The sequence below is a fragment of the Pinus tabuliformis genome, chromosome J (assembly GCF_031772625.1).
Source record: "Pinus tabuliformis cultivar Carrire ecotype Pingquan chromosome J, CPIR1, whole genome shotgun sequence".
Taxonomy (NCBI): domain Eukaryota; kingdom Viridiplantae; phylum Streptophyta; class Pinopsida; order Pinales; family Pinaceae; genus Pinus; species Pinus tabuliformis.
In genome coordinates this window covers 959,078,165-959,090,945 of record NC_142295.1, presented here as the reverse complement: position 1 = coordinate 959,090,945, position 12,781 = coordinate 959,078,165, and the positions used below count along the sequence as shown (strand labels likewise).

Here is a 12,781-nt window from a genome sequence, read left to right as displayed (position 1 = left end):
TGCACCTCAGCTTTGCTCTATTATCATGCTCACATGGCTCACCATATTCCCACATTTGGATTGCCATTTTGTAGAGCTCTGATTAAATTTTCAGGTTTTGGATCTACCACAAAAAACAAATGTGGAAATTCAAAAGAGGATAAAAAGATGTAGACTCTACATTTATAGTATATATTAAATTATTAATCTTGGAAAACAAAGAAAAGGAAGGCATTTTTTATATACTTGGAAATAATAAATATGGACATGGAATATTGGAGTAAATCTCAACTCCAAAAATGCTCAGTGGATGACAAAATAAAACTATGGATTTCCCATTGTTTGCTTGATTAAAAATGGTCGCAAGACTCACACAACCCTCAGAGCTCAATCTTAGCATAAGGGAAAACAAAATGACCTGGAAAAAACACAAACTGCAACTTATATCCATGTTTTTTTTCAGCAGGGCGATAATTTCCATTCGTCTCTCGATAATTTCACTTGGGCAAATTATCACGATAAATTCCAGTGATAATGTCAGAAAAATGTCTTTTGGCGATAATATCGCGATAATTCCGATATTATCACCTATTTTAAAATTCTTCCGGTGTGGTGGAGGTGATATACCTTTCTGTCTTTTGTGTGTGTGTGTGTGGACCTAGGCTGCCACAGTCAAGTCACATGTAAAGTGATTTGCTGGTACAACTGGCTATGAACCAAGGTTGCGGGGGAGCGCCCCCCGCCCTCTCGCTTCCACTCCCAATTTGCATTCCGAGCGGGAGTGCCTCTAGAGCACCTCAAGAGCGCGCTCTTGAAAACGCTCCCGAGGAGGGAGCGTTTAGCCTTTTTTGCAAAAAAAAATTTGCAGTGATGTTCCAAATGCAATTTTTTTTCAAAGAAACAAATAAGTTTTGAGTGGGGTAGCTTAATGATCAAGCCTATGGCCCTAGTATTGATATGCGATTCATGGTAATGTTAAATTCTTAACATTACCATGAAATGACTCAGGATGTTTGAGAGTGGTTCCGACCTCATTGGATTTCATATGGAGAAAGTAGAATTTTAGATTTCATTCAAAATCCAACAGACTTATCAGTTTTTCAGGATTTCGGGATTGGGGGATTGCAATGTTTCCATTGAATTTTGTCATGTATTAGGGTATGGAACTCATATTTAATCAAGAGCACCAACCCCTCTATGTACCTTGATGTTAGTGACATTGGTTGTTGAACTCCTCTATCATGACCCTCCTAAAAATGTACGCATCACTCAAACAAAATCTTGACTTGACATGTTATGCTTTTTCTATCTTATGTTAATGCTTAGAGGGTGATATTAATGACAAAGATCCCTATACAGATACAGAGGTAATGACAAAGATCCTAATTTTCCAACAAGACTAAAAAATTAGACATTTCTCGTGGTGGCAAGAGGCCCAAGCATAAGCAATAGATAATAGATTTACTTGTCTTTTCTAGTTTCTAGTAGTTTTTATAACTATTGAATCTTTCATATTTATTATGATATTTTTTTAAACAATATATGACAATTTAAGTTTGAAGTTGGCAATTATAACTCATCAGTAATGAATTATGAATATGATGCTTCATGAAAGTTGAAAGTTGTTTCATTGTTAGATATTATTTGTTGTAATGGTTACACTTAGCTTACAAGTACAACTTTGGCGATCAATGATGATAAATGTTATATATTAATTTTGAAAGCTTGAAACTTTAAGATTGATGAATCATGAGACTCAATATGCTGTATGTTACTATGTTACTAACTTGTGGATGTGGTTGATGAAGATTATAAATTCTAGATGATTGTTGTTATATGGTTCAATCTATGTATTTTTTTTTTTTTTTTTTTTATATCTAATTCATCATTCTACATGTTTTTGTTGACATATATGTATCAAAATATAAAAAATATATATTATATAAAAAACGCTCCGGGATTCGCTCCCAAACCAGGAGCTTCTGAAAATGTTGCTCCCGCACCCGTTTTCGCTCCTGCTCCCTGCGTTTGCTCCCGCTCCCAAGTAACACTGCTATGAACCTTCTCTACTTTAGTGCAGATCTCAGTTTAGCCCATATGCTTAATTTCTATAATCGTGAATCTATAAATTCTTTGGCCCATATGTTAATTCTTAAAACTAGGAAAAGGAATGAGTTAACGTCATATATGATATGTAAGTGGATAGATGCAGAATTCATTTTTGAAAATTCTCTATTTCCAGAACAATTAAATTACATTCAAGGTCTTTAACAATGATTTGCATATGTTCCATGCTTATAATAGGTGAACTAGAACACTTCGAAGAAGGTGTAGCACTTGAAGTTTTCCAACTTGATGCCTGGTACATAAATAAAGAAGGTTTCCATGAAGCTCCAGCAAAGTTTATTGTTCAGGGTCTCTGCCGCAGATGCTGCATTCCTGAACTCATCCTTCGTTGTATGCAGGTAAATGTTTTCATATTACTCTTTCTAATACTGTATTTTTCACATTGGATTTGTTCTGTAGCTTTCAGAAAGGATTTTATGTCTGGGTTACTGATGACTGGGTCTGTATAACAAGCAGAGGTTCCGTAAATGTCATTACTTGTGCTTGGGATTTAAATTTGTCTAGTCATGCAAATACTTCTCTGGACAATCAGCTGAGATAGTTTTCTGGGTTCATTTACAGATTAGAATCTCATTAGCGGACTTGCCGGATGGTGTACATCAGTTCCACAATGAGTTAGTTGAACTGATTGCATCCCCAGATTCTGGATTACATCGTTTGTTCAGTCAGCAGCAGCTGCAGGTAGATATATTCTTCCTTTATTTTGGTATAATGAGAGCTAAACCTGATGTTTTTTAGACTTTATATTCTATATACAGTTGTCTTCCAGTTTCTATGGTTTTGTTGTTGTTGTTGTTGATTTTCCTCATTCATTTTGTTTGCAAGGGAATGCTCATAGAAAAGTATCTACATAGGTGTGATTCAAGGAAGATGGGTAGAGCATTTTGTAGATGTAAAATCTTTCTGTTTCCTGTGATTCTTATATAATGTTAGAAGCGATTAGAGGCCAAACTAAAATCCGGCAATTAAGTACAATGGGTTTTTAAAAGGAAATAGCTGTCATCAGAATCATATCTAAAAGAGGGTTTACAGACACAACTATGGAATGCCTAATACCTATTATTGGGTTGCTCAGGTAATGCTAAAAATATGGTTACCATTGCTGCAGCTTTTTACCTTTCTTTTGTGGCAGTACTACCGTGTAAGCATGTTTTTGAGCCCAGAAGCCTAATTTTCTTAGATACAACAGATATCAATGGTACACAAGTCACAGGGCATATGACAATAACAGTCACAATAAGCTGTCACAATAACAGATACAGTAAATAAGGCAAACTCACAGGGCATAGGACAATAATAGTCATGATAACAGATATGGTAAATATGCTAGGACTTGCAAGGATATCAAAGTGAAAATTCTTATTCTTATTATTATTATTATATGAACATTACAGAAGTTCAGAAATCTTTTGTTCCTCAGGATCCTCTAATGAGGCAAGAGGAGAGCATACACTTCTGAATATAAAAGACTTTAGGACTTTAGAAGTTCAGGAAGCTTTTGTTGTTAATTTGTGTAGCTTGAGAGGTACTCCCAGGGTTTGGGAGAAGTTTGAAGTTTGAACCACATGGGCTTTGTGGACAAGTATATGGTTATACCCAAGCGGTGGGTTTTGTACCCAAAGTTGTGGGCGTGAAACCAAGTAGAGATTTTGATGGTTTGATCATTGAGAGCATGAGGGGCACCCTTGGAGGGCTAAGGGGCACCAAAGGTTTCAATGAGTGGTGTTGGTTGAATGAAAATAATTTTTTTGTATTATTTTTATGGAGTTTAAACAAATTTTTTATGTCGGCTTGGCAAATGTAGTGTGACCCTTGATGGCAAATGAAACCAGTCAAGAACTCTATAAATAGAAGGTAATAAGGATTTCATTCACATACATCACAAGTGCAATGATCAAGAGAAGAATTAATCTGATCTGGCTGCATACCTAGAGGAGCTGATCTGAAGTGGAGAAAGGGACGAGTTTGGTGTCGTCTTATGTTCTGTTAAAGCCGAGATCAGGGACTGCTGGCCGAGTTCATAAGGCAGAATTCTGTGCACAAGTTCGTAGCAAATTCTCTGTGTTCTGGTCGAAATTTGTTCTGTTCAGGAGAAGAGGGCCGAGACCCCTGCAGAAGCTAGTTTGGAGGGCTGTAAAGCCTGGCAAGTTGTTGGAGCAAGGCCGCAAGTCCTGAAGCTACAGTGCATGGTTTTCAGGCCTTAAAGTGAGGGTTTGCCTGGGTTATGAAGGTTTGTAGAGGCCAAGTATAGGGCAGTTCTGTGGAGCCCTAAAAGAGGGCCGAAACCTCAGGTTGTTTTGTGCACAAGGCTGTGTATCTCAGGGCCATTGGAGACGTCTTGAGAAGGTATGTTGGTTAGTCCTTCGTGTGATGATTTGCAAGGTTGATGTAGTCTAGTTTATGGACAGTTTGTAGCAGCCTATGTATAGAGATCCTTGAGGAGTTAAGGACTGTTAGTGGTTGTGTATTTGTGCCCTAGTACAGTGATCAAGGGCAGGCTTGTTACTGTTAAGAGGGCAGGCTGATTGGGCCATAGTTCAGAGGTCTCAAGGTTGGGGAATCTATGATAAGACTCAAGAGGGTTGGATGTGTTTGCTCTAGTTCAGTGATTTGTAGTGGACAACATCAGTGATAAGAGGGCAGATTGTCAAGCCCCAAGTCTGGTCATCTTTGGCGCAATAGAGAGACAAGAAGTGGGAAGAAGTTGAAGACCTTATGAGCGGTGTTATTTGAAGTGGCAAAGCAGTGCTAGAAGGCAGCCTTTGTTCAGTCATCTTGGAGCAGCCAAGAGTGTTTGATAGAGGTGTATTGGATGGCTGGAGATACAAGCATTTCTAAGGATGCAAAAGACTTGTGAGCAGCAGAAGAGGAGGCAAAGTACTTGCCAGATGTGTTCAAGGTATTGTTGCCACAAAATCTCGCAGGGGCCCTAGGAGGGGTACCTACAGGACAACTACTAGAGTGAATGGCAACAACAGGACAAGGACCCACTGTCACCTCAGTCAATGTCCCTTGCTCTTTATAGACTTTCACCAATGGGAGGAGTCTTGGCATGAAGGAAACCACTAGAATGATGAGGTGAATGATTAGATATGGTGTGATTTCCAAAGCCCATTCAAAGGAGAGACTCAGATAATGGCTTGCTTGCTTCAAAAGCAAAAGAAGGGCTCTCAAGGAAAGGGTTATTTTTAGGAGGCTAAGACCTAGGTAAAAGAGATAATCAATATGGTAGATATGCCTAGATCAAGTTTCCCTAAAGAAGGAAAAGGACCTCTTATGGTTTTGTGAGATGGAAATCCTATAATGATTGGGACCACACGAGAGACCTCAGGGTGCCCAAACTAGGCTTAGGGTTTTAGAGATCAACATGGAATAGGGTGCCCTAAGAGAAACGAAGGTGAGATAGGCCAGTGAATGATTAATTTCCGATGAGTTTTCAAGTATATTTTACCTATGGAAAGCCACTAACTAAAGAAACCTAGGGTTAGATATGATGTTGGAGCTAGGGCTTGGGATATCTCCAAATCTAGCCATGAGAATTTGCTCAAATTTTGAGGAGACCAAGAGGAAAGCCCTTCACAGTGGTTGACCAACTCACTCTTCAAATGGGCAAACCAAATGCATTTTGCACTAGGCCCTAGGAGACTACCAGGGTTAGCGCAGAAAAAGGGGAGAATGTTGAAGTTTCTATGTCTACCAGTTAGAAACCCTCCATGCACTTTACTGATTTATTCCTACTTACTTGTTTTGTTAATTAACGAGTTATTTACCATGTAAATACTGAAAATAAATACAAGTGCATGCTCAACATATTACAGATCATCAACTGAAGGAAACATAAACAAGCACACAAATGACACCGTTATTTTTGGAGTAATGTCCTTGGAAAAACCCAATGTGGGAAAACGGGTGCAGCCATCTGAGGGTTTTATTATTAAGCAGCTATTTTCTGAGTACAATGGGTGCCAAATTGGCTAACCTGACAGAGATAAACAATCTGGCAGTAATACCTCTCTTCGAAAACAGGTATTCAGAAAGCTTGCTCCACAAAACCCCTCTCCAACATAATCTGAAGCCCAACGTTAGCCCTGCTGGCTTCTGCGTCAACCTGAAATCCTCTGCGTCAACCTATTGAGGCTCTACGCAGCCTCTCTAGCTCTCTGTGTCACTCCTGCAGCCTCTGCATGGATGACGCAGGCCCTTCTGGCTCTACATAGCCTTTGCTGCCTCTACATGGCTCCCTCTGGCTCTGCGTCTGCCTCTCTCTGCTTCTGCGCTGGTCTCTCGGCACTGTCCCTGCCTCTCTGCCTCGTACTCACTGCCCCTCGCTGCAACTGATCACTGATTCTATCTCTCTTAGCAAACCCCGCTCTAGAGAATAGAATGATTGATCACTCTGGTGTATTCTCCAAGTGACCCTCAAACCTCCTCTTATACTTTTCTTGTTGAGATATCAATGGCCGAGATTAAGTCCCTAATCAACGACTAAAATTAGATCTGGCTTGATCCATGACTTTTGGACTATTCTAACACATTTTTATATTAATTCACATTAATATTTTAATTTCTCTAAGTTTAGACTTAGGGACTCCATTAAAAATATTAATTATTTTAATATCTCCCAAACTGTTTAGAATCTGCCCAAACCCTTTTTGGGTATTGGAGATCTCATGTGCCCTAACCTCCCCACCAAATTTCGTGGCTAGAGCACATTTGATGCTACCCCAAATCAACAGAGAAAGGTAAAAACAATTTAAGGGGTGATCACCAAGGATTCCAAGACCTAGTGCCTTGCAATTGGGAAGAATGGAGATAGGATTTAGTTTGATTCCAAAATTTCGCTCAATTAAGGAGACCTAACCAGGTTTGCTAGCCCTAATGATGCAACAATATAACTACTATAGGTTTTTATACTTCATTTAATGTTTGATGGAGTTTCAAGGAAATGCAATGTGCAATTAGAACTCTAGGAACATTCATTCACTTAATCTTTGACATGTAATGTATGTAATACTTAAAATCCCATTGTTTTCAAGAATTCACATTTCAATTAGGGCACAATAACACTTGACAGAACATTCCATACATTAATCATGTAGCATTGTAAAGAAAATATCATGAAAATAGCACTTACAAGAGAAAGCGAATATATCCATCCATCAAAACTTCAAATAGAAGCTCCAAAATAAGATAGTGAAGTTTCCAAACATCCAAATGCATCCAAAACATCCAATTCCTCCTTCAATTGTAGGTCCGAGTTCTTTTCACAAGAGAAAATAGAGATCCAAGTGACGATGAACAATACATATGAGGCCTCTTTAGTTTATATGAGCCTCGAGGGGTTTGATTTAGTTAAATTAGCGTAATGAGCCCCTAAAACAACTCTAATGTGCAAAATAACAATATAATTGGTGACAAGCCCACCAAATAGCTCCAAATGTATAATACAAGCCTTCCTAATGAGGCCAAAAAGCTATAGTCATGGTGCAAAGGGTCATGGAAGGCCAATATATGTCCCACATGTGCCGAAATGAAGAGGGCTCTCAAAACCATAATCAAGGGGTTGGCCCCTTGGTTTCCAAGCAAAGCATCTATGGTGCTCCCAAGTGGTTGTGGGGCACAATGAATGGTATTATGGGTTTCCAACTATATCAAACATGTCGAGACTCCATCCATAAGGGCAAGAATGATGATACAAGCTCTACCACGTGTCCCTAGGTGAGACAAAACCCTAGTTGGGGTCTGGATCATATGCCAAGTGTCTAGTGCAAATATTTGGTCGGCTAGGCAATGTGGTCCAAGTGCATCATCATATTTACATGAGTGGGGCACGAGCAAGCCTAATCTGGGGCTGAAGGGTACCATGGTGTAGCAATGAATGTTCTACTATGGAGGAGGCTCATGGCTCTCAACGTGTTGAGAAATCTATAGGGCTACAATTAGGATGATTTCTCTTAAATTTGATATTTGCTTGTGATGTGTGTTTACTTTTTCTTTTGTTGATTATTAGTTTCTTCTCTTATTATTATGTTATTCTTATCATCAAACAACTACTAAAGCAAGAAGATCAACAATACACAAGAACACAAGATCTAGGTTGCAAGCCAAGGCCAAAACCTCTCCACTTGAGAGGAAAACCCACAAATCTCTTCTTTTCATATAGATTCTTCAAATGATGAATTCCAAGACCTCTAGAGCAAGAGCAATACCCTTCCAAGACCAAGCCAGACCTTCTTGATGATGTGCTCCATCTATCTAAGTCAAACCCAGTCAAATCTCTTCCAGCTGCATAACTTTGACCTTCAGCTACATAATTTCGGCCTCTATTATAGGCCTGAAATTTTTAGCCACTGTAACAGTTACTGCTTCCACACATGTGAGCAATTTTGGGTCTTCCATGGCTTCTTTTGACCTTCGCTTGGGTTGCTTCTCCTTCTAGGGCTTGAGAGTGACCTAATAGACCTTTATTCGACCTTCTTTCTGCAACTTCCTCAACTCCAATCTTGTAGCTACAAAACCCTAGCCTTCCTTTCACACCTGAGAGAGAGAAATAACCCAAACACTTTGTCCTTCATCCTTCTATCCTTCTTCGCTTTCCTTTCTTCTGCTTCTCCTTTGCTTGGATGATAAGAAGTGAGTGTGTGTCCATAGGAGGTCGTGTTCCCTCCTATATATAGGCTTCCAAGGAGGACAACATGCCCTAATGAGGCCAACTTCATAGCTGCTAGACCAACTTGGTCTTGGAGCGTATTTTGATAGTTTTAAATACAAAAATAATTCTTTTGACATGTTACAATGTGGTCAATGGGGTCTTCTTCATATGACAATGAATCTATTAGCTTCTTGACAATAGGACAAACCCTAGAAGCACTCAATGGGTGCTTGACCTCTAAATAAAAAGACTTTGAGCATGAAACACATGCTACAAAAAATAACATTAATAAATTTTCTTTCTTTTTTACAATATACAATAATCAAGTGTACATTTCATATTTATGAAAACCGAACCTAGTTACACATTTCAACACTCCCTCTTAACTAGGGAGGTATTCATAACGGTACATGGACATTCTCAAACTGAAGAGATCTCATAAGAAGAGTCAGATTGGTAAGCCATCTCATAAGTGTTGGAATTTCTAAGTTTATTTGTTAGAATTCCTTCATGTACTTTTTGATTTATTTCTTCTTACTTGTTCTGTTAATTAACAAGTTATTTACCATGTAAATACTGAAAATAAATACAAGTACATGCTCAACACATACAGATCATCAACTGAAGGAAAAAATAAGCACACAAGTGACATCGTTATTTTTGGACTAATGCCCTCGGAAAAACCCAATGCGGGAAAACTCGTGCAACTATATGAGGGTTTTATTATTAAGCAATTTCAGAATACAATATGGGTGCTAGAAATGGCTCACCCAATAGAGAATTCTCTCGGCAGTAGTACCTCTCAGTCGGAGACACCCACACCCAATAGAGAATTCTCTCGGCAGTAGTACCTCTCAGTCGGAGACACCCAATAGAGAATTCTCTCGGCAGTAGTACCTCTCAGTTAGAGACATATTCCGGCTAAAACCCCAGATGTACAATCCCATAGCTCTCAACTCTAATCCGCCCCACGAAATCTCCCAACGTCAGCGTCTAGGGTCTACGTCAGCCTCTCTGGCCCAGCGTCACCCCAACCAGCCCTGCGTCAGCCTCTGGAGCCTTTGCATTACCCATGCTGGCTCTCTCTGGCAATGCACAACTCTTCGCTGCCTCTGCGTGGCCTCTGGCTACTTCTGCGTGGCCTCTAGCTACTTCTGCATGGCCTTTAGCTAGCTCTGCATCAACCCTCTCTCGACTTTTGCGTTGATGCTCTCGGTACCCTCTCTGCCTCTTTGCTTCTGTATTCACTGCCCCTCAGCTGCAACTCTAATCACTCCTTTGATTTCCTCAGCAAGCCTTGCCCCAGAAAATCGAATTCTTGATCAACTTGGTGTGTTCTCCAAGTGACCCTCAAGCCTCCTCTTATAATTTTCTCGTTGACAATTCAACGGTCGAGATTAAGTCCTTAATCAATGACTAAGATCAACTTTGGCTTGATCCATGACTTTTGGACCCTTCTAACACAGTTTTACATTAATTCACATTAATATTTTATTTTCCCTAATTTTAGACTTAGGGACTCCATTAAAAATATTAATTATTTTAATATCTCTCGAACTGTTTAGAATCTGCCCAAACCATTTCTGGGTATTGGAGATCTCAGGGACTTTAGCCTCTCCACCAATTTTTGTGGCTAGAGCACATTCGATGGTACCCCAATCAACACTCCCTCTTAGCGAGGACCATGCTCTAGTAATACTCTTCACTGAGCATCACCTTGATCATCTGACATCGGTCCTGGTGCTGATGCTAGGCATGCTGCGCAACACCCTCTGTACTGCTGCATCATGTATTGCTACCCATGGCCCTGCCACTGCCACTGCTGCATCTGTACGACAACCCCTCTCCTCATGCTGCATTGTGTTGCCTATGCTGCATCGTGCTGCCTATAGCACTGCCACTGCTAACTGCTGCACTGCAACTTAGCTACTGAGAAGTAAGTAATTGATCTCCCAACTCTAACATCTCTGTCAGTCTAGAGACACCCACGATGCTGAAACTCCTGTCGTTGACAAGTGCTTCCTCTCTAACCTCTGCGCTTGTTGCAACAACTCCATGCACCTCGCACTGCTGCCTCACGCTGTCCTGGGACTCTTGCACTGTAGCTTCCTCTGTCGTTCCATCCACATCCATCTCTACTGACTGCCAGTACTGCTACTCCTCTTCGGAGCTCCCGTAGCCAGGTATAATCCAAGAGGCTGGGTACCTCAAGGATCCAGCCCCTCATCACCTGTAGTCCATCTGACTACAGCTCGATGTCTCCCCACTTCCTCTCAAGTGGTGTGTGAGTGCTCATGGCATAGTCATCATCTGTCTCCACTTCCTTCTCCGCCCTTGCTGGCGTAGCCTTGGTCTCGGAGGCCTCTCCTTTGCTCTTCTTCCTTGGACACTAGCTCGCATAGTGACCCAGTTCCCCACAGTGGAAGCATTTGGCCTTGGAGAGGTCCTTCTTCCGTTTCTCCTGCTTTCCCTCAGATGCTAGGGCAACATCCTCCTCTTCCTCCTCCTTGATTCTGACCCCATTGCTGCTGCTTCCTGGCTTGGTTAGCCTTCTGATCTCTTCCTGATGAAGATTTGCCCATAGTTCCTCCCAATCTGGAAGGGTTGATCTGCCCAATATGCTTTGGAAAAATACCTCCCAGTCCTGTGAGATTGCGTTCAATGCGGTCCTCACCATTAATCCCTGATCCGACGTGGCCCCTATGGAAGTCGGCGGATCCCAGATTTCCTTCAATCGACTGAGGAAGATGTCGAACTGTTCTCCTTTCTGCATTTGATATGACCACAACTGATTTTCTAGTAGCATCTTCCTCTGCATGAAAGTATGCTGATACAATTTCGTCAGGGCCTCCCACATCGCATTTGCCATGTCCTTTTCGGCAATATGTGGTACTACATGGTCCTTGTCCCCGTCAAGGATGATGCTCTTGGCCCTCGCCATTGCCTCCTTGTACTTATCGTTCTCAGCCGGGTCCACTGGGATTGCTATCGTTTTCAAGGCGAAGTCCTTGAGACGATTCCTGTCTAGAACGGACAAGATCCTAGCCTTCCAGACTACGAAGTTTGAGGCTCTGTCTAGTCTATCCTGATCTCTTACCCCGTTCACTGCCATCTCGCTGCTCCTCTTTCAACTCTTTCGAGTCTCTCTACTTCCCTCCTGGAAGTTCTCGGTGTGACTCCCTTTGAGCCTCGATTTCCCTCCTGGAAACCCCTCTGCCAATGTCGAGATGCCCCCACTCTGATCGTTAGTGCAACTGCACCACTGATCCAGATTTCTTGGCTAGAAATCCTCAGTAGCAACTCCCTCCTCCTTGGTCTTGCCCTGTTAGGTACTGTTCTGACCACAGTACTGCACCAGCTTCACTCCGCAACTTCTCCACAGCCTCTTATGCCCCAACAAACTGAAGGTTAGAGCCTCTAGACTTTTCACAATCCCGGAAGCAGCAAAATTTGCACTTCTGGCCATGGGTGTCAATCCTTCCTGACTAAGAAAGATGACCGGGCACTGCATGTGTCAGGTCTGCTCCTTTCTGCCACTGCGCTGATACTTCTCCTGGCTCAAACTTGATGATGCAGGCACTGTGTCACCCCTTCCTTGCTGCTTTTCCACTAGGAACAACTTCTGTCACTCGGGACAACTGTTTCTGCTGTTGCTGCTCTACTCGGCCGATGCCCTCAGTTAACCTGTGATCTGCAACCTTGCTCCAATACCATGTTGGAATTTCTAAGTCTATCTGTTAGAAATCCTTCATGTACTTTCTGATTTATTTCTTCCTACTTATTCTGTTAATTAACTAGTTATTTACCATGTAAATACTGAAAATAAATACAAGTACATGCTCAACAAATACAAATCATCAACTGAAGGAAAAAACAAGCACACTAGTGACAACGTTATTTTTGGACTAATGTCCCCATAAAAATTCAATGCGAGAAAACCGGTGCAGCTATCAGAGGGTTTTATTATTAAGCAGTTTCAGAATACAATCTGGGTGCCAGAAATGGCTCACCCAACAAAGAATG

General features: G+C 41.2%; 1 protein-coding gene across 1 annotated transcript in view; it reads left to right on the top strand.

The window, feature by feature from the left end:
• Positions 1–12,781, top strand: part of LOC149230005 (nuclear pore complex protein) — a 396,423-nt gene that overhangs the window by 348,836 nt on the left and 34,806 nt on the right. Inside the window, exons 27-28 of the mRNA XM_089381174.1 lie at positions 2,284–2,444; positions 2,668–2,787. Coding sequence (XP_089237300.1) covers positions 2,284–2,444; positions 2,668–2,787 — 281 coding nt within the window. The remainder of the gene's footprint in view (positions 1–2,283; positions 2,445–2,667; positions 2,788–12,781) is intronic.